General features: G+C 33.0%; 3 protein-coding genes across 3 annotated transcripts; 2 read left to right on the top strand and 1 right to left on the bottom strand.

Moving 5' to 3' along the window:
• Positions 1-253: 253 nt before the first annotated feature.
• On the bottom strand, positions 254-1,042 carry LOC139853787 (uncharacterized). The gene has a single exon (XM_071843146.1). The coding sequence runs from the start codon at positions 1,040-1,042 to the stop codon at positions 254-256; it is 789 nt and encodes a 262-aa protein (XP_071699247.1).
• A 3,760-nt stretch (positions 1,043-4,802) lies between these two features.
• LOC139853797 (uncharacterized) lies at positions 4,803-5,757 on the top strand. The gene is made up of 2 exons (XM_071843154.1): positions 4,803-5,277; positions 5,381-5,757. Exons 1-2 carry the CDS (start codon positions 4,803-4,805, stop codon positions 5,755-5,757), a joined length of 852 nt encoding a protein of 283 aa, XP_071699255.1.
• A 3-nt stretch (positions 5,758-5,760) lies between these two features.
• LOC139853806 (uncharacterized) lies at positions 5,761-8,454 on the top strand. The gene is made up of 3 exons (XM_071843160.1): positions 5,761-5,950; positions 6,227-7,778; positions 7,980-8,454. Exons 1-3 carry the CDS (start codon positions 5,761-5,763, stop codon positions 8,452-8,454), a joined length of 2,217 nt encoding a protein of 738 aa, XP_071699261.1.
• Positions 8,455-20,611: the final 12,157 nt, after the last annotated feature.

Consider the following 20,611-nt stretch of genomic DNA (forward strand, 5'->3'; position numbering starts at 1 on the left):
AAAAGACGTTGCATTCGAGTCGTTGAGTTCATCAAGATTATTATTAAGTCAATTATAGTTAGATATATTATAAAATGGTATGCACGCCATCAACTTTCGATGTAATGAAAGATTGTCTTTTCAAAAACGAATGCAATGTTTGTAAAATGTATCATATAGAGGTCAAGTACCTCGCGATGAAATCAACTGTTGTGAATCATTTATAATCGATATGGACTTCGTCTGGATGAATTAGGACGGGTCTTCACACATTTTAGGTTTGGATTAGGACCCCTGCCTTTAATAGGAGTATTTGAAACATTAGATTGATTTGCCACCATTTTAGAATTGAAAGAAGAAGCATGAGGCTTCTTAGAGGTGTTTTGAGATGTAATTCTGTGAGATCTTCTCTAGAGATAAGAGAATATGCTGTTTTAACAGATGGTAATGGTTCAGTGGTTAAAATGTTACTTCTTAATGAATGATAGGAATCATCCAAGCCCATTAAAAACTGTATAAGTTTAATCATTTGATGATGTGCTTTTAATTCATCTGAATTATCAGGTATTTCAACCATTGCATCAAATTGTTTCCAGAGTGAATTAAGTGTATGATAATATTCAGACAAAGAACTCCCATTTTGTGTTAATGAGTTAATTTTCTGATGAAGATTAAAAACCATAGCCCCATCAACCCTATCATAAGTCTCTTTTAACTCAAGCCAAATCTCCGAAGCAACTGTTGAAAATATTTTACCTAAATAAAGTTCTTCTGAGATTGAACCAATAATCCATGAGAGTACAACAGAATTACACCTTTCCCATTGTTTAATCAAAACTTCATTTGATTCATCCTTTTTAACAGAACCATCAACAAAACCAAACTTATTTTTAGTTTTTAAAGCAAGAGTCATAGCACATTTCCAGACTCTAAAATTTTTAGTTCCAAGTAATTTGAAGGTAATAATAGGTGTACTAGTTATATCACTTGGATGTAAAAATAATGGATCATTGAAATCCAATTTTGAAATAGGATTATCTGATGTACCCCCTGAATTACCCATTGAATAACAAACAAACAGAAATTATAAGAAAAAGATAAAGAGAATCTTAATACACAGCTGTGCTTGATCAGGTATTCACCAGTTTCAAGAACTGGGATCAAGAGTTGAGCACAGTTTATGTATCTTCTACACAGAAAACAAGTTAGTTCAATTCAATAGATAAAGAAGGGATAGAAGTAACCGAAGAATCCTGAAGAAAGTGCACAAGAAAAGAAAAGAAGAAGCAGCAGTGAATTCAACCCCTAATTGTCAATTAGGGTTTCAAAGAACACCAAGAATAGATTTAGCAATCTATTCTATCCAGAAACACCTTCGATTCCACAAGAATACCACCCAATCAATGAGATGACCACAGAAAAGTAGAAACCCCAATTTGTCGAAACCCTAATTTCAGATTTCAACAAAATCGCCAATCGATTGAGAAGAACAAGATTTAGATTCGATTCCGCTCTGATACCATGTACAAAATAGCAATCTGATCACCAGATCTTAGAACAAAAACTTCAACAAATTATATTAAGACTATGAATCAGTCGAATACACAATAATCAATTGTTCAAATTATGTTGAACAATTGTTGAGATTACACACAAGAATGAATAGCTTGACAGCAGAATAGATTCAAGATGATTGAATCTTAATAATACAAAGAAAATATGAAAACCCTAATTGTAAGATCACGAACAGCAGATGTATGTGTGTGTTTTGAATGTATAAAGAATGACTGAATAATTCATCTGCTCTTGATAAGGGCTTTTATACATCTTGAATTACTTGGGCACCAATCTTGGGCTTTATCCTTGATAAACCATAGCTTTAAGCCCAAATGTCCTTCAATCCAATAAGCTTTAATCCAAAATAAAAGCCCAAAGCTTTAAGTCCAATATCAACAATTCTACACTTTTATCTACAAATCTGCACAAACTAAAACAAGTTACAATTGAGATTGAAAAATATAAACATGTATTTCAACAGGTTCCAGAGTTGAATCAAGGTCTCATACCATCGTCTTCGGGTACGGTGATTAGCATTGTTGGAGCTTCAAATGTCCCTTCTTTTGAGATTAAAAAACGGCACGAGAAAGATTTTCGGTGCAAAATTGTGGATGGTAAGATGATTAAGATGGATCCTTAATTGGTTTGTGATTTTTGTTGTATGACTTGATTCTGAAATCATTGTACTCATAGTGTTCGCTCGCATCTCTTTTGGTAGTTTCTTTGTAGACAAAATTGCCCATTTCATCCCTGTGTATTCAACTTTTTGTCTGTTTCATACCTGTGTTTTGTTTTCTGCATTTTACATCCTTAAAAGCATTTTAAAGTCTCAATTTCATCCTTCACTCTAACGAAGGTTAACTGAGTCCGTTAAAACTATTCACAGGGACTATCCACGTAATCTTTTACCTTTAACGAATATTTTATTGCCAATATATTTCATGATTACTCTTCTTGTACGTAGCTTTGTTTAATTGAATTTTCAGGCAAAGAAAAGGTACGAATGCTTAGGGAAAAAAATGAGCCAGAACATGAATATTTTGGTTAGTGTGTTATTAGCGTTTCACCAATTATGAAACTCAAAATGGATATTATGTTAGCTTCCCAAAGTACGAACCTTCAAAAGGCTTCTTTATGTATTTGGACCTTAGTCAATCTTCTTTGGACCAACTCTACTTAATTATTTTATAATTATTATGTTTTTTATGTTTTTTATTTTTTTAATTTATTTCTTTATTTTATAAAACACTGTCTCATCTTCTCCAAAAACCATTTTAAACCACCACTTCTAAACACTAACTCCGACCACCACTTCTACCCACCACCTTCACAATCCACCACCACCGCCTCCTGTTGGTTCTATTTTTTAGGTTTTTGTTTTTCCGACCACCTCCTTTACACCACCCACCTATCTGTTTCCTTTCAAAAATTCACAGATTTATATATAATCAACCAATTTATGTACAATACAACCATTATATTATCAAGTCTATATTTAGATTTTAGATACATATACTGAGGTTAAATAACTTAATAATTATTATCAATACTATCATTTTCAAGATTCACCATCATCATACACTGCACAAAAAATTGCAATAGCAATAGAGGAGTTGGTGGCGTCGCATTTACCATCGCACACAACAATCGGAGTTTGTGTATTGTCAGAGTTTGGTAACCAAAGCTCCAGATCCAGAATATCATCGCCATCATTAGGCTAGATCCCGTTATTCCGATGTGATCGAGGCATAAAGGATTCCGGCGTAGGTCCGGTGAGTTTCACGTCAGAGCGCGTCAAAGGTCCGAATGGGTCGATTTTAGTCTCTTTGTGTTCGTTAACATATTTCGAGTTTAATGGTGGCAGTGGTGACGTGTTCTTCGTTCGAAAACAAGGGAAATCCACGTTAAGAGTTTATGGTGGTTTTTAATTTTTAGGAGAGAGAAAAGGGTTTATTTGAACATGGTGTTTTAATCTGAAGTTTTGAAGATGGTGCCTGAAATTCAGAAAGAGAAATAAATTTATTCAATTAGTACGGAGTAATTTATTTATTTATTTTATTTAATCTATTAGAATACCAGTCTGGTTTCTAAATACCATCTAGTTTTCCGGGTACAGTAGACTCGTTTTTCAAAAGAGTAGAATAATTAAATACCCGTTATTAGACCACTTTGGTCCAAAAAATAGGGATTGAAATGCTCGGGACTTGCAGAAAGGTAAATCTTTACAAACTGCTAGAACTGCAACTTGCTTACTTGTCAGAAAAAATTAATTTCATCTGAAGGTTGTTTATTAGTGATGATCATCCTAATTTGTGAAATTTCTTTCTAGGTATACAGTAGATCTTGATGGTACTAGTGAAAATAAAGTCATTGAAGAAAATGCAGGCATGTCTGTTTTGCAGTTAATAGCTGTGTCACCGCTTTTCGCCGTTAGTTATCACAAACCCAACTTTGATATCTTTACAGTTGAGATCGTAAATCGAATTAAGCACCTCTGATTATGATAAAGAGAAGCTTCAAGAGATATATCTTTATGATGTTTGATGACTATTACGTAGTATATTTTTCGTTTTTCCTAATCTAAAAATGATGTTTAACTAGTTATTGGTCTGTGATCATATACATAGAATTGTATATGTATATTTTATTTACTAAAGGTTAAAGGTAGAAGTAACGCGAAGTATAGTCGAAAGGCTTGGAATATTCACTAAAAATAAAGATAGCGGATCAGTTTCCGCGCAAATAAAAGACTGCAGGTCATTTCGCTAAGTTTTCGCGGATAGTTAAACAATTTGCAGACCGCTGATATTTCGAATACTATAAATAGAGAGCTTGGCCTCTCATTTATAGGTTGTTGATTCTCGGCCATTTGCCCGAACCTTTGTAATTTTCTCTTGTGATCTTGCCCAAGGAACTTTTACATTATGTAAAGGTGAATCATGCTAATTGACAATCAAGAACAGGTCGGGGTGGTTGATCACTTGATAGTTAAAGTGAAAGACGATCATCAGTGCCCAAAATAATCATCAAACATCTCATCCTCCATCTTTATCATTGCACTCAATCCTTAATTAAGTTATAACTTAATATAGGATTGATCATTTGGCGCAATCCATGGGACGCGGTTTTAGAATTAAACCTGAAATTTTTTGTTTTGTGCAGTCAAACAATCAAATACCTCGTTTAATTCTAATCGTGCGTTGTTTTGATGATTCACAGGCGAATACGTTAATAATTGGCGGTAAATTGCTTGTTTACTTGAAGTAATGAGCGATATCGGAATTGATAGTGGTACTGCTGTCGCTATGCAAGCAAATGCCCAAAAAAGAGGAAGAAAGCGAAAGTCAGCAAAAATGTATCAAAATTGGCAGTCTGCGCCAATTGCTTTTCCAAAAATGCAAAGTGACGATTTCTCTGAAATGCCGATAGTAGTATCGTGCAAAGTCGCGAAAACTGGAATCACGATCATGAAAGTTCATGTTGATAATGGTAGCAGCGTTGATATTGTCTATGAACAATATTTTGTTCAACTGCCAGAGGGTATAAGGGCAAATTTACAACCAACCGCGGACTCGCTAACTGGTTTTGCGGGGGAATCTTCATTGCCTATGGGTGTGTTGCCCTTAGATGTTGAGTTATTTGATGAAAATGATGATAGTTTAGTGCTGCGAGCGCTGCTAGATTTTTATGTCTTGCGGACTTCATCTCGCTATAACATGTTGTTAGGCAGAACAGCCTTGGGTAAATTCTTGGTATGATTAAATTCGCAACGTGTAAAGGTGTTGCTACAATAAGTTCAACAAGCATCATGCCCATTTGTGCGGCTGTTAATGTAAAAATGCAGTTCAAGAAACCGCCGATACTGCGGACAACATGGTAGTGGTTAATCCAGCGTATCCTGATCAAAAAATTAACGTAGGATGCAATGTTAGTGCGGATACCAAAAAACAAATTGTGCAGTTACTTGTGCAGTACATGGATGTTTTTTCTTGGTGTGAAAATGATATGACTGGTGTTCCGCGCCATATTGCGGAACACATACTTAATGTAAATCCAGCTTTAAAACCTGTAGTGCAGAAGCGTAGAGGCATGGCCCCAGACCGCGCTAAGTGGCTGTACGAGGAAGTAAGGAAATTAGTGAGAGCTGGAATTTTGCGCGAAGTTCAATACCAATCATGGATTGTGAATCCAGTTTTGGTGAAAAGGCCTGATGGCTCGTGAAGAATGTGTATTGACTTCAAAGATTTAAATAAAGCGTGCCCTAAGGATAACTATCCACTTCCAGAAATTGATTTGAAAGTGGAATCTTTGCATGCTTTTCCATATAAATGTTTTTTGGATGAGGCAAGGGGATATCATCAGATCCCAATGGCTAAAGAAGATGCAGATAAAACCGCTTTTCATACAGGAAAAGGCATATTCTCTTATATAATGATGCCTTTTGGTTTAATCAATGCGGGTGCGACATATCAATGCTTAATTGACACCGTGTTCGAAAAACAAATTGGGCGAAATCTTGAGGCTTATGTAGATGATTTAGTAATTAAAAGCAAAACACAAGAGCGAATTATTGACGATATGCGGGAAACATTTGATACATTACGCAAGATAAACATGAAGCTTAATCCGCTAAAGTGTAGTTTTGGTGAAACTGCAGGAAAGTTTTTGGGATATCTTGTTACTGAGCAAGGTATTCAAGCTAATCCAAAGAAAATTGCGGCTATTGAAAATATGACGGCACCAAAGACGGTCAAGGAAATGCAAAGTTTGACGGGAAAATTAGCCGCATTAACACGTTTCTTGTCTAAGGCCGCTGAAAGACAATTACTGTTTTTCAAAACTTTAAAAGGCTGCTTGAAACAAAAGAGCTTTGTTTGGACAAGTGAAGCTGAAACCGCATTTCAGGAAATGAAGAAGTTATTAAAAACTTTGCCTACGTTAATAACGCCAATTGATGGCGAAACTCTTTACCTTTATATATCGGTAGCAAATGAAGCTTTTGGCTCAGTTCTAGTTGCGGAAAGGGATAAAATACAAAAACATGTGTATTTTGTCAGTAAAGCTCTTACAGGAAGTGAAATAAACTATGCGCCGATTGAGAAATTTGTGTATGCGCTCATATTAACATCACGAAGGTTAAGAAGATATTTCCAAGGGCATCCAGTGCACGTGTTAACTAACATGACAGTCAAACAAGTCTTAACAAAACCAGAGATATCTGGTAGACTCGCATTGTGGGCAGTGGAGTTGGGTGCTTATCAAATTTCTTACCTTCCGCGCAGCGCTGTAAAGGGCCAAGTTTTGGCGGATTATCTCGCTGAAATGACTGGGGAGTTGGAGGTGATTAATGAGCGAATAGAGTTAAAACCAGCAATTGGAGAAACATGGGATTTATTTACTGATGGAGCTTCATGTGCAGAAGGCGCTGGTGAGGGTTTGGTTTTGGCAAGCCCAAGTGGTGAGGAGCATACGTACGCGTTACGTTTTAATTTTGATGTGACAAATAATGAAGCGGAATATGAAGCCTTGCTTGCTGGTTTAAATATTGCGCGAAAAATGGATATCACTAAGTTGCGAGTATTTATAGATTCGCAATTAGTAGCAAATCAGTTTAATGTCTCTTTTGAGGCGCATGATTCCTCAATGCAGAAATATTTGCAGTTGTTGAAAGAAATGGCAGTGCGGTTCGAGCATTTTGAACTCGCGCAAGTGCCAAGAAGTCAAAATAAGAAGGCGGATGCTTTGTGTAAGTTGTCCGCTCTAACGTTTTCGCACTTTCAAAAACAAGTTTGGGTTGAGGAATTGCCAAGTAAGTCAATAGATAATGACTTAATGGTCGCGTCTGTTGTAGAAGAACAGCCAAATTGGATGGAACCAATCCTGCAATACATCCGCAGTGATATTTTGCCAAGTGATAAGCGTGAAGCTTGCTTAGTAAGAGAGCGAGCACCAATGTATATCATTCAAAATGACATTTTATATCGCAAGTCATACTTTTGTCCAATGATGCGATGTGTGGGCCCAATTGAAGCAGAAATGATAATTGATGAAGTGCATAACGGTTCTTGTGCATTGCATTCAGGCTATAAAACTATCGCGGTGAAAATTATGCGGATGGGTTACTTTTGGCCATCCCTATATGGTGATGTTGCAAAAATTGTTAAGCGTTGTAAAAGCTGCCAAAGGCATGCTCCGCAGAATCGGATGCCAAGGCATGATATGATCCCTGTTAATTCGCCATGGTCATTTCACAAGTGGACTATTGACATTGTAGGGCCATTTACCGCATGACCTGGCAATGTCAAATTCTTGATTGTTGTAATTGACTATTTTACAAAATGGGTCGAAGTTAAGGCGGTTCGCACTATCACTGGAGTACAGGTGCGAAATTTTGTATGGGAGTATATTGTTTGCAGATTTGGTATCCCGCATTAATTGGTTAGTGATAATGGTGCTCAAATAGTGAAAGATCCTTTTAAAACATGGTGCACTGATTTAAATATAATCCAAAAGTTTTCATCAGTGATGCACCCACAGGCTAATGGCTTATGCGAAGTAACTAATCGCGATATTGTGAGCGGTATCAAAAAAAGGTTATGCAAAAAGCGAACAGGTTGGGTGGATGAGTTGCCCAATGTTTTATGGGTACATCGCACTACTTTCAAGATGAGCACTGGAGAAACACCCTTTAGTTTGGTGTATGGCTCTGAGGCAGTAATACCCGCTGAAATTCTCGTGCCAACGCATAGAGTTGCTAACTATGAGGAAGATGCAAATGATAACGCATTGGGCGAAAATCTGAATTTCATCGAAGAGCGACGGTTAATGGCTGCTATCATAGAGGCAAATAATAAACAACAAATTGCCAAGTATTATAACAAAAGAGTGCGTGCTTTATCTTTTGATATAGGCGAATGAGTACTGCAAAATAATGATGCAAGTAGAGCAGAAAAACTTGGCAAATTAGGACCTAATTGGGAGGGTCCTTATCAAGTTGTAGCAATTAATGCAGCAGGTTTATATAAGCTTGCAGATGTAGAAGGGCGAACTTTACATAATGCGTGGCATGCCGCTTTGTTAAAGCGATATTATGCGTAACTCTGCGACAATAACGTGAAGGCCAAAATGCATATGTATAAAGTGCGAAATTAGTTGCAAGGCCTATACTTGATATTCTTTCTATGTGTTTTATTTTTAATTTTTGCAAGTCTTGATCACACTTGTAAGAGTATAAAAAGTAGACACTTGTAAGAATAGGCAAAAAGTTTGTTTGTGAAATGCCAAAAGCTTATGGAATGTTTTGTATTTTGTTTCATAATGTTGAAGTGTTTGGCGACATTTAAGTGGCGAAGTGATGAAATTGCCCACTTTCGCAGCAAATAACTATTACGAAAGGAATTTAAAATCATAAGTATTTGATTTTGCCATACTTAGATGCTTCGTGATGCTAATTGATTGCCTAAGGATCGTTTTGGCGGACTTAGAAGATTCATAACGTATAAATATACACGCATACAGATTATTTCGCAAAAGTACATACTTATTATGTGCACGATAATAAAAGTTGAAAATTGTAAAGGACAAGTCCGTGTTATGAATATTAATGACGAAAGCGCTATATAAATAAAAGTACTTGCAAATATATATGAAAATGCGAAAATTTTATTGATAATGACGCAGAAGGCAGCTGCGCGCTGTTATACAAAGCGAAATTCTATTCCTTAGATAAGTCAAGCTTGATGATGTCATCTGCAATGACTTCCTCCTGCTCGCTTATCGCTGTTATCTTAGGGAGGGGAATTTCGACTATGCTTTCTTGAGCAACGGAAAATGCTGACTGCGCCTCTTCTAACGAACAAAGGCGATCAGCTATTGCGGTTGGTAGTGGTTCTGACAATGGGCAGTTGATGGCAATCTGATCCATAAACTCTACCCTCTCGCGTAGTTTTAACGCGGCAACGAACGTTGAAAACTTTGCAGAAATGGGCTTGGAGTTAAGAATTTTCCTAGCCAATTCGGGGAGATGTTGTCGGAGCTTGGTGAACTCAAGCTCTGCAGAAGATTTAGAAGCTAGAGCGCTGTCCCGCTCTGCCGTTAGCCTCGCCACATCCTCTGACAGTGCTTTAATAGTGGCCTGAAAATTGTTTTCTTTTTCGGCCGCAGTAGAAACCTGTTGTTTAAGTCATCAACGGTGGTTTTTGCTGCGGTGAGTTCGTAAGAGAGGTCAACGCAGCATTTTTCGCTGTCCGCAACTTTGGCCTTCTCGGTGTGGTACTTTTCTTTTTCAGCCTCAAGAACATTAAAGAATTGTTCTTGGCGGCAGATCATGTCATAAGCAGAATTGAAGGACATGTAAAAATTCTGCACAAAACTGTTATGCACATCAAGCGCAGAAAGTTTTGAAAATTCGCGGCGAAGCTCGCCTGGGATTGCCATCTTCATTTGTTGACGCTGATCCAGTGCTGCAGCAAAAGAGGCATAAGTGTATCCCGATAAACCGTCAATCCTTACCCCATAAGAGTCGAGTGGAGTGCGGAACAACTCTGTGATTTGGTCAAGAGTGTTTGGGCTCGTAAAAATGGGGTCACCAGTGGAACCGCCTGCAAAAACATGCAAATTATAAGATACGCAGAAAAATACGAGCATTATTTATGCGATAATGTTCAGGACTTACCCGTTTACTGATCCCCTTCATAATCCGATATAATCGGATTATCGTAAAGAGTGGTGTCGGGTTGCTTTAATTTTTTACTTTGTGATTGTGGTGGCGTCTGATATGGTCGTTTGGTGGAGATTGGCTTCGTTAGGGGAGATTTGGAGGTCAAGTATACGACCGGAATTGTTTGCTTCTCTTTTGACGCCGTCGATTTAGCCTCTGGGCTTGTTAATAGCTTCGTGATCAAGGTTTTTGGGTTAACCTTGTTATCAACTTCGTCGATCTTCATTATTGATTGAATAGAAGTTGCGAGTAAGAAAGTCGTTACACAGGTGGAATGAATATTTGTTTAATTGCGATATGTTTCGAAGTAGCGAGTGGGAAATTCGTAATAATGGACACTGATATATATAGAGGAAGTAAGAGTGCTAATCAATTGTGTTTTAGTGTCCGTTATGCTGGTTTAAACGGTAATATTTTCGCTAACGAATATAAACGGTAACTTTGTTTGCTGTAACCGTAACAAAGGCATAGCGAAAATATTATAATGCGGATAGCGGTCATGAATAACTGCAAATTTTTAAGAGTTTATCATGATATATTTACTTCGCAATGTATCATAATAAACTGGGGGGACTTGATCATATGCATAGCATTGTATATGTATCTTTTATTTACTAAAGGTTAAAGGCAGAAGTAACACGAAGTATAGTCGAAAGGCTTGGAATATTCGCTAAAAATAAAGATAGCGGATCAGTTTCCGCGCTAATAAAAGACTGCGGGTCATTTCGCTAAGTTTTCGAGGATAGTTAAACAATTCGCAGACCGCGGATATTTCGAATGCTATAAATAGAGAGTTTGGCCTCTCATTTATAGGTTGTTGATTCTCGACCATTTGCCCGAACCTTTGTAATTTTCTCTTGTGATCTTGCCCAAGGAACTTTTACATTGTGTAAAGGTGAATCATGCTAATTGACAATCAAGACCAGGTAGGGGTGGTTGATCACTTGATAGTTAAAGTGAAAGACGATCATCAGGGCCCAAAATAATCATCAAACATCCCATCCTCCATCTTTATCATTGCACTCAATCCTTAATTAAGTTATAACTTAATATAGGATTGATCAGTCTGGGCCCGCTTCGCCGGGCCAAAACGCATTATTTCGGACAATGTAATTACCCTCGTACAAAACAATATATTACTCATTAAAATATTTTATACGTACCATGTTTAACAAAATACAAAAACTTAGTTAAACTTATCAATTCGCATTTTTTAATTTTCTATAATTTAACCAATTAAAAACTCACATAATTTTGTTGATTAAAATTCCTTTAAAAAAAAGGGTTACCTAAAAGTAAAGTGTCACTACTATATACAATTTATTTATGTACACTAACAATATGTTATCGTAAGAAAAAAAATTTAAATACATAATTATTATTAAATATAATAATTACATAAACGTGACGGTTTATAACAATTTTACAAAAAACACAATAAAGAAGGTGACGTTTAAACTAAAGAATTTGTTAATTTGAATGTTGATACTATTAAAAGAACACTTGATTTAGCTGGAACATCACATGTGTTCTAAGAAAATTTTACAGTAAAAGCACAGGGAGTCGTTCGTGTTAAATCTCAGTGTTAAATTTAACACTGGATTTAACACTGAGGCCAAAACAAGGGAAATGGTTCAGTGTTAAATCATTATTTAATTATTTTTTTAATACTTTTCATAATATTATTTAGTTTAATTATATATTAAAAATATAAAAACAAATGCAATACTAAATTTCATTAATTAAAAAATTACATTAATTTAAAAAAAAACAATACTTAATAAAAAAACACACTTATTAAAAAAATACATTACTTAATAAAAAACACAATACTTAATTCGACTCCGACTTCGACTCCGACGTCTCACGATTAGCCCATACATGTTCAACCAAATTCGATCATAGGCCCTCATTCATTTGAAAGGACCCGTTCATATACATTATAAAAGATTCACAATAGTTGATTACATCGCAAGGTATTTGACCTCTATATGATACATTTTACAAACATTGCATTCATTTTTAAAAGACAAACTTTCTTTACATCGAAAATTGACAGGCATGCATACCATTTCATAATATCCACTATCCAACTATAAATTTACTTAATAATAATCTTTGATGAACTCAATGACTTGAATGCAACGTTCTTCGAAATATGCCATGAAAGACTCCAAGTAATATCTTTAAAATGAGAAAATGCACAGCGGAAGATTTCTTTAATACCTGAGAATAAACATGCTTTAAAGTGTCAACCAAAAGGTTGGTGAGTTCATTAGTTTATCATAATCATTCATTTTCATCATTTTAATAGACCACAAGAATTTCATTTCCAGTTCTCTTAAATATACGTCCCATGCATAGAGACAAAAATCATTCATATTGATTGAACACCTGGTAACCGACATTAACAAGATGCATATAAGAATATCCCCTATCATTCCGGGAAATCCTTCGGACATGATAAAAACGAATTCGAAGTACTAAAGCATCCGGTACTTTGGATGGGGTTCGTTAGGCCCAATAGATCTATCTTTAGGATTCGTGTCAATTAGGCGTGCACTAATTCTCAAAATTAGTGATGTTCCCTAATTCTTAGGCTACCAAGCAAAAAGGGGCATATTCGGCTTCGATCATTTAACCATATAATGTAGTTTCGATTACTTGTGTCTATTTCGTAAAACATTTATAAAAATTTCGCATGTATTCTCAGCCCAAAAATATAAAGGGTAAAAAGGCAAATGAAACTCACCTATTGTATTTCGTAGTAAAAATACATATAACGTCATTGAACAAGTGCAAGGTTGGCCTCGGATTCACGAACCTATATTAATTATATATATATATATATATATATATATATATATATATATATATATATATATATATATATATATATATATATATATATATATATATGTTGGTCAAAATTTGTCTAACAATTTAGTTTAGGTCATAGTGTATCACAATCCTAATGCTCGAGTCTAATATGCAAAAGTCAACAAAATTCAATTTGACTTAAAATAATTTCCAAATTTTATACATGATTATAATATATTTTAAATATCGTCGTTTTATATTTTTAAATATTTTTAAAAGATTTATTAGAGTAAATAATATAATTCATTTATTAATAAATAAAATTTTATATTAAAATTTATATAATAAAATATACTTTTAAATATATTAAGTAATAAAATTTATAGAGTTCATTTAATATCATAAAGATAATATGATAGGTATTATTAAAGTAATTTATTACTCATAGTAAAATATGTTTGTATCACATATTTATTTGATAAAATAATATCTATAATAATAGTAAGTAAAAGTTGTATTATATTGTAATAATAGTAATTATTATAAAAATATCAATATTTATAATTACTAAGATGACATTATGAATAAACGATAATTCTAATTATGATAACCTTAATATTTACGATGCTTTTTAATATTATTTTTAAAATAATAATTCTATTTAAAATGATAATAACAATGACATTTTATAATAACAATGACATTTCATTAAAATGATAATTTTTGTTAAAATGATAGTTTCAATACTAACGATACATTTAATAATAGTAATGATAAAAATACTAAGAACGATAGTTTTATCTAAATCAATAACTTACAATATTTTAATTTTATCATGATACTCATACTCATTATTTCTTAATCGTTTCGTTTAATAGCTTTTAATTGTCCTTTATAACGTGTTTATTTTAATGATAATAATAATAATAATAATACTAATTATAATTTTAACGATAAATACGATAGTAATAATAATAAAAATAACAATTTTTAATGTTAACACTTTTTATTGATAAAAATAATAATAATAATAATAATAATAATAATAATAATAATAATAATAATAATAATAATAATAATAATAATAATAACAATAACAATAATAATAATAATAATAATAATAATTAGATAAAATTTATAACGACGAGAGTAACGACGATAGTAATAATCATTTTTAATAATAATACAAAGATTCGATTGACTATAACTTCAAATCCATTCATCGAAACTGTTCGATATCTAAATAAAAAGTTCTTAATTTTTCGCTAGCTTTCCAACGACATGCATATCTTATACCTTATCTCAACCGCATACGTAACTAATTCAGAAATCAACATATCTTATCTAATGGCAATATCAAAAGTACAAGCATGCATAATCCTATATTCTCGAGCACTAGTCAGGGATACACTATTAGCATGTAAAAATTAAATTACGAGTACTCACGTATCAATATTGAGATTCAATATTGCAGGAAAGGTACATAAACGTAACGGAGATGATAAACCCTAAATTGACCTCACGAGTATACCCATGAACCATACCCATCACCTCCATAGCTATATCCCATAATTTCCTTAGCCCTATCCTACTCATAAAACCTGTTTCGAAATAGCTCGCTCATGACCTCGTCGTAATATTTTATGTATAATACTTAATAATATCACTCCTAACACTACTAATACTAATAATAATAAGATTAATATTAATAATCTTAATATTAATAATAATCATAATATAAATATAAATATATAATATAGAGAGAGTACGAGAAGATGGATGAATGAAAAAAAACTGGAACCGAAATCGTGATTTTAAACAACCTGACCCTCACCTACCCCCCATGCGATTGCATGTGGTTTGTGAGGTAATTCCATGCGAGTGCATGGTTAAAATAACATGGCCACATTCGTGAATTTAGACTGCCGACACTTGTGTTACTTATATTACACACATACATAAATTTATATTATTATTTAATATATATTATATTTAATCTTTAGAATTAATTAAATATTATATTATATTTACGTTAATGATAAAAATATAATTTTTACAAAAATGACTCGTACGATGTCACTCGACTCATGTACCACTTTCGGTTTTTTGAGCGCACTTTCGTATGATTAGAAAACTAGCCTTTTACGTTACGCGACGTGTACCTTTAATAACAATTTGACTTATTCATCAATAAATTACCTTATGAAAATGTAACTTTGTAAAATTGAGTGTTGTGGTCATTTGCTTCTTTAAATCAGGGACTCATTGTTTATCAAAATATATTATTTTAAATCGAAACGTTTTATGACAATATATATATATATATATATATATATATATATATATATATATATATATATATATATATATATATATATATATATATATATATATATATTTTCATTTTAAAATATATTCTCGTACATATCACAAGTAAAAAAAAATATTTATGTAATGATATATTATTTAATTTTTCAAAACGTCAATATATTTCAAAGTTCGTTCTAAATTTCGTTTAGAAAATAATATAACACATATCGTTTATATTTTAAAACTTAATTTGGCGTAATCCATTTATACGCCAACATTTATCAAACGTCCTAAATGACATATCTAAATATCAATTGAATCAAGTGTTACTTAATTTGAAACTATATATGTATCTTCAATATTCGTAACCACGTTTTAAATACACGTTGTAAGTTATCTACATATTTAACAACAAATATTCCATCTTATATTATTCAATCAAAGACAACTTAAATATTCGAGTTCTATTATATCGTAAAGCGTTTTCGTACATTTAAAACTAAACCAAATGATTACTATGTAATTTATTCTTCCACTAACTTTTGCCTAATTCTTGATAATAGACACATTTGTTCTTACTCGTAAATTACTCTATCATTTTCCAGATATTGTTAAAAAGGGAAAGATTTCTTAAATCAAAGTGGACCTCTCATCAGAGACTTGTAATCATAATTCAATCATTAAATCTTATCTTTTAATTTCATCGATAAACATATTGAAACAATTACGTCCATGTAAAATATTATACATTTAATACTTTGTTAATGTTTTCAATTTATATATATATATATATATATATATATATATATATATATATATATATATATATATATATATATATATATATATATATATATATACATATACATATACATATATAATCATAACCGTTCATTTACTAGTTCGTGAATCGTTGGAGTTTGGTCGAGTTTAAATGAATGTATTAACACAGTTTAAAAAAAATCTTTGAGATTCAACTTAAAACTTTGCTTATCGTGTCGAGAATATGTAAAGATTAAAGTTTAAATTTGATCGGAAATTTTTGAGTTGTCACAGTACCTACCCGTTAAAGAAATTTCATCCCGAAATTTGAGTGGAAAGGTCGTGAATGATAATAAGTATGTTTTCATGATGCATACGGGCTGAAAATTATAGTTTTATCATCAGCGAATAATTTGGATAAACAATCCTTTTATATGAAGAGTACGAATGAAGCTAACATAGAAGAGTGAAATGAGTAAGTGTAGATTCATCTTATCATTTGACGTAGATATGATTGATTTCCAGATTTCAAGGGATTTGAAGAAAATCTTCGTAATAAGATTTGATTCTCCGGTAACCAAGGGAATTAGGATCCGTTTTAAATGCGATCGTCCATTTTAATTGTTCTGTCAGAGATTTTCTTATAAATTCACCTCCTTCATTTCCTTACAACTCACACCTTCTGTTGATGCATTTTATGCAAGTCCCTAGACATCTACCCACGTCTATTGCAGGTACAACAGTTTACAGGCCACCATGATTGCTCGTTATTATCCTATCCGTGTTTGTATGTGGTTACAGAAAATGCAGGAATGAGATTTGGATGTTTGACTATGTTAGACTTAGTCAGATGTACGAGTGAAGCCTCACTAGTACGGCTGACAGGCTCATACGCACAGTTGATGCTGAGCTAAATCACAATTACAACCTAAATGAGAAGACACGAGTGAGTGATCACCCGTACGGCTGATGAAGCCAACTCGTACGTGTGATGGATGAATCGTACGGATGAGTTAATAGTAGGGGTATATAAAGTCTTATGTTCTTCATTTTAGGTTAAGCCTCTCATTTGTTACACACACTTAGATTTGGTGAGCTCCTCCGATTCTCTCTCAGTCCAAATCACCCAGGTGGTGAATAATAGCTCTAGGTGTTGATCTAATCATACTTGATTTAGTTATGGTTTGACTAAATTAACCCCAAAAAGTTTAACCTATTCACTAGAGGGTTTGATTCACTTATTCCGTCATTGTGTGAGTTAAATCTGTTGATTTTTAAGTTCCTAGTCATGTTTCATCACCTTCTATTCTTTCCCCCTCAACTCATATTTTAAAGTATTCATCAATATGCTCCATCCAGTTCTAATTCTCGATATACTTCTAACTTTTATATCGATCATTCTTCTTTTTCATCTACCGCCGGAAGAATCTATTTACTTCTACTATACTCTTGGGTTTATAGTATTTCTAGTTCTCCCGTGTCTTTATATTGCTATATGCATCGATATATATGGTTTATAATTTCTGGTTTGTCGTTGGGCTTTATATCTTCCCTTATATTTCAAAGTCTCTGCTTCTGCCTTCTATAATCATTGTCATCCACAGTTAATGCTCTCTTTTATTTGCTGCAATTTATACTCCAATTTCTCTTTCGGAGTTTTGTCCTTTCGTTTCTTCTTCTTGCGATTAAGTACCACTTGTAATGGTCCAGAATTCGCAGATATGAATTTCGGAATGAACATTGTAAATGTTCTAGGAAGGAAATTATGATGGCACGATCTTGACTTGTCAAATTACCAGAATACCTTGGAAAAGGCCGAATCATCAAGAAATATTTTCATGATATTTTAGAGCTTAAATAGAATACAAGACTCGTATTACATGGCACATGATGATGTTATGATCTGTGACTCATCACGTTCCATTTAGAAACTCAGCATGACTTACTGTAATATAATCATGTTGATCAAGTGTCATTATATTATATTAACTCATGCTTCAGCTCCCAACACTACTTCAAAAATATTTCTATTTTAAACTTGAATGTTTCAGAATTTAGAAACTAAAATAGTTTCTTTTATGATGTAATACAGATAGCGCGAAGAGATAAATGATTTCAGATAAAAATAATTATGAAAGTATCTTCAGAAATATGGAGGATATTTATAATGAAAGATGCGATGATATTTTAGAATTTCTAATATTAGAGGATGATGAAGAATATTGTCCGCAGGGGTTTAGAGTCAGGAGCAAGGTATTCGTTAATGACTTCAGCAGGTACTGAATCATTTGGATCCTTTGAAGTCAGGTTCAGTCTTTGTGATTTTTCCACAGCCTCCTTCATACTTTGCTCAATCCGTTTTCCAGTTTCAAAACTTCTCTTTTTCTGTGCTTTGCCAGCACACTTCTTCATTATCATCTAGCTTTTACCGTTTAAAGTCGTTTATAGTTTTTGCTGCTTCATCAGCATTTTTCCATTTTCGGAGAACCAATTCGTAGTTCGGAGTGTTTTTCAGAAACTTCACATTCAAATTAAGTCCAGAAAATAGATGTTATATATACACATATAACTGTTGGCGTAGACATGCTGCGAGATTTCAAAATACTGATTGCTAATTTCCAATGATTCGTATGGCAATTCTCGTTACAAGATGCGAACGAGTAAATGACGGGGTTTCAATGAATAATCATAATGACTTTTTGGAGAGGCTAAATTCAAAGGGTAATGAAGTTGTTGGTACATCTGCTAATAATGTGGTGAAATGTAAAAGGTTCCTCGGTAACGATGGTGTATATCTCAAGGTTATAATAAGGTTAGTCTGACTGAAAAGTCAAAGTTGACTTGCTGGAGTTGTGACAAAACTGGCTACTTTGAAAAGGAGTCGCAAAGTTATTTTTGCTAATAAATGCCAAAGAATCTGACGCGGATATGTTGTTTAAACTTTTACTTTGGTTTCAAGAGTTTTTCGGGTACATAACTGTGGGTAACATGTGGTTGGATCATCATCTCGATTGCTCATCATTTGAAGTGTCTTCAGAAATTTTCGAAGGGTTTGAACACAGATTGTAATCGTTAACATACATTTGATGTTCTAACACAGTTTTGAAGTCAAAATATAGCTTTGAAAGATGTAGGAATCTAAAAGTGATGGTACCAGTTATATCTTGAATTTAATTCTGAGGTTTCAAAATCAGAATATGTAATTGAGTTTTGAACGAGTATGGTTGTTTTGATTTCTATGAAAGAATGTATATTATTATGAAAGTAGGAAGTATAGTTGATAATTTGCTTAATCTGATTCGAAGAATGTAACATATTAATTGTGAATTTATATATCTCTCGGGTATTACCTACCCGTTAAAAAAATTCACATTTAATATTTTTTTACAAAAGAATTTTATTACAGTCTTTATGAAAATATATATGTATATATATTCTCTTCAGATATAACATAGATTTTAATGAGTTAATACTAAATTAAACTCATTCGATTTACGGTTAGAACCAAAATTGAATAATCCCTTGAAGGCTTTAGAGATTACATAAGTATTTCTTCAATAATATTGAAATTATGAATCAATACTTCGTTATTTGTTGAGGCGTGATGTTGGTTTTCGTTAAATTCTTGTGAACTTCGCAAAGTACGAATGATGTTATCTGAAAAGTTTCGGGTATATCGATGATGAAAGTGTAAAATCAAATATATACTTGATTTATTAGAAATTGGAATTTGTTGAATTGAGACAGAGATTGTAGTTAACGATAGTTAAGTTGCGGCGAAGGACGTACATTATTGCATATTTGTAATATGAATTAACTGAGTAGTTAAGATTCACACACAATAGCTTAGCACGAAAAGGTTTATTTTTATTTCAAAATATATATATATATATATATATATATATATATATATATATATATATATATATATATATATATATATATATATATATATATATATATATATATATATATATATATATATATATATATAATATACATATAATTTCTTCAGAGGAAATGAGTTAATTCTTCATAACTCGTTGATACAATATACGCATTATTGATTCGTAATGATGTCCACAGTGATTCTTGAATTGACGGAGTTTGTGATGTTATAGATGTTGTTGATTCTGATGCTGACTGCACTGACGATGCTGGTGACGCTGACGGTACTGATGATGTTGTTGGTAAAACAAGTTTAGCTGGTTAATCACACACCATTTTTGTCAGGGTTTATACTCTTCCTTTTATCATTTCGGTTTGCTTAACTGCTTTATGGTTAGGGCTAGATTAGATAATCTCTAAGACTTTAGAGATTACATAATCTCCGCAGAATGTTTCTCCAATGAAGTTATGAATTAATACTTCGTCAGTTATTGTTGTTGGTATTCCTTGGTATCTATGGTGCGTATGACGTTGATGCTTGTGGGACAGATTGTGAAGTTGAGGGTTATGACCCGG

This window comes from Rutidosis leptorrhynchoides, chromosome 1 (genome assembly GCF_046630445.1).
Source record: "Rutidosis leptorrhynchoides isolate AG116_Rl617_1_P2 chromosome 1, CSIRO_AGI_Rlap_v1, whole genome shotgun sequence".
NCBI classification, from domain to species: Eukaryota; Viridiplantae; Streptophyta; class Magnoliopsida; order Asterales; family Asteraceae; genus Rutidosis; species Rutidosis leptorrhynchoides.

Bases quoted from the DNA above. Each gene is read 5' to 3' on its own strand.
- LOC139853806 (XM_071843160.1), top strand. From the start codon at position 5,761: ATGTGTATTGACTTCAAAGATTTAAATAAAGCGTGCCCTAAGGATAAC. The intron at 5,951-6,226 runs GCATATTCTCTT...TTACTGAGCAAG, and splicing joins CGCTTTTCATACAGGAAAAG to GTATTCAAGCTAATCCAAAG. The intron at 7,779-7,979 runs GTCATTTCACAA...TTAATTGGTTAG, and splicing joins ATCCCTGTTAATTCGCCATG to TGATAATGGTGCTCAAATAG.
- LOC139853787 (XM_071843146.1), bottom strand. From the start codon at position 1,042: ATGGGTAATTCAGGGGGTACATCAGATAATCCTATTTCAAAATTGGAT.
- LOC139853797 (XM_071843154.1), top strand. From the start codon at position 4,803: ATGAGCGATATCGGAATTGATAGTGGTACTGCTGTCGCTATGCAAGCA. The intron at 5,278-5,380 runs GTAAATTCTTGG...GTAAAAATGCAG, and splicing joins GTTAGGCAGAACAGCCTTGG to TTCAAGAAACCGCCGATACT.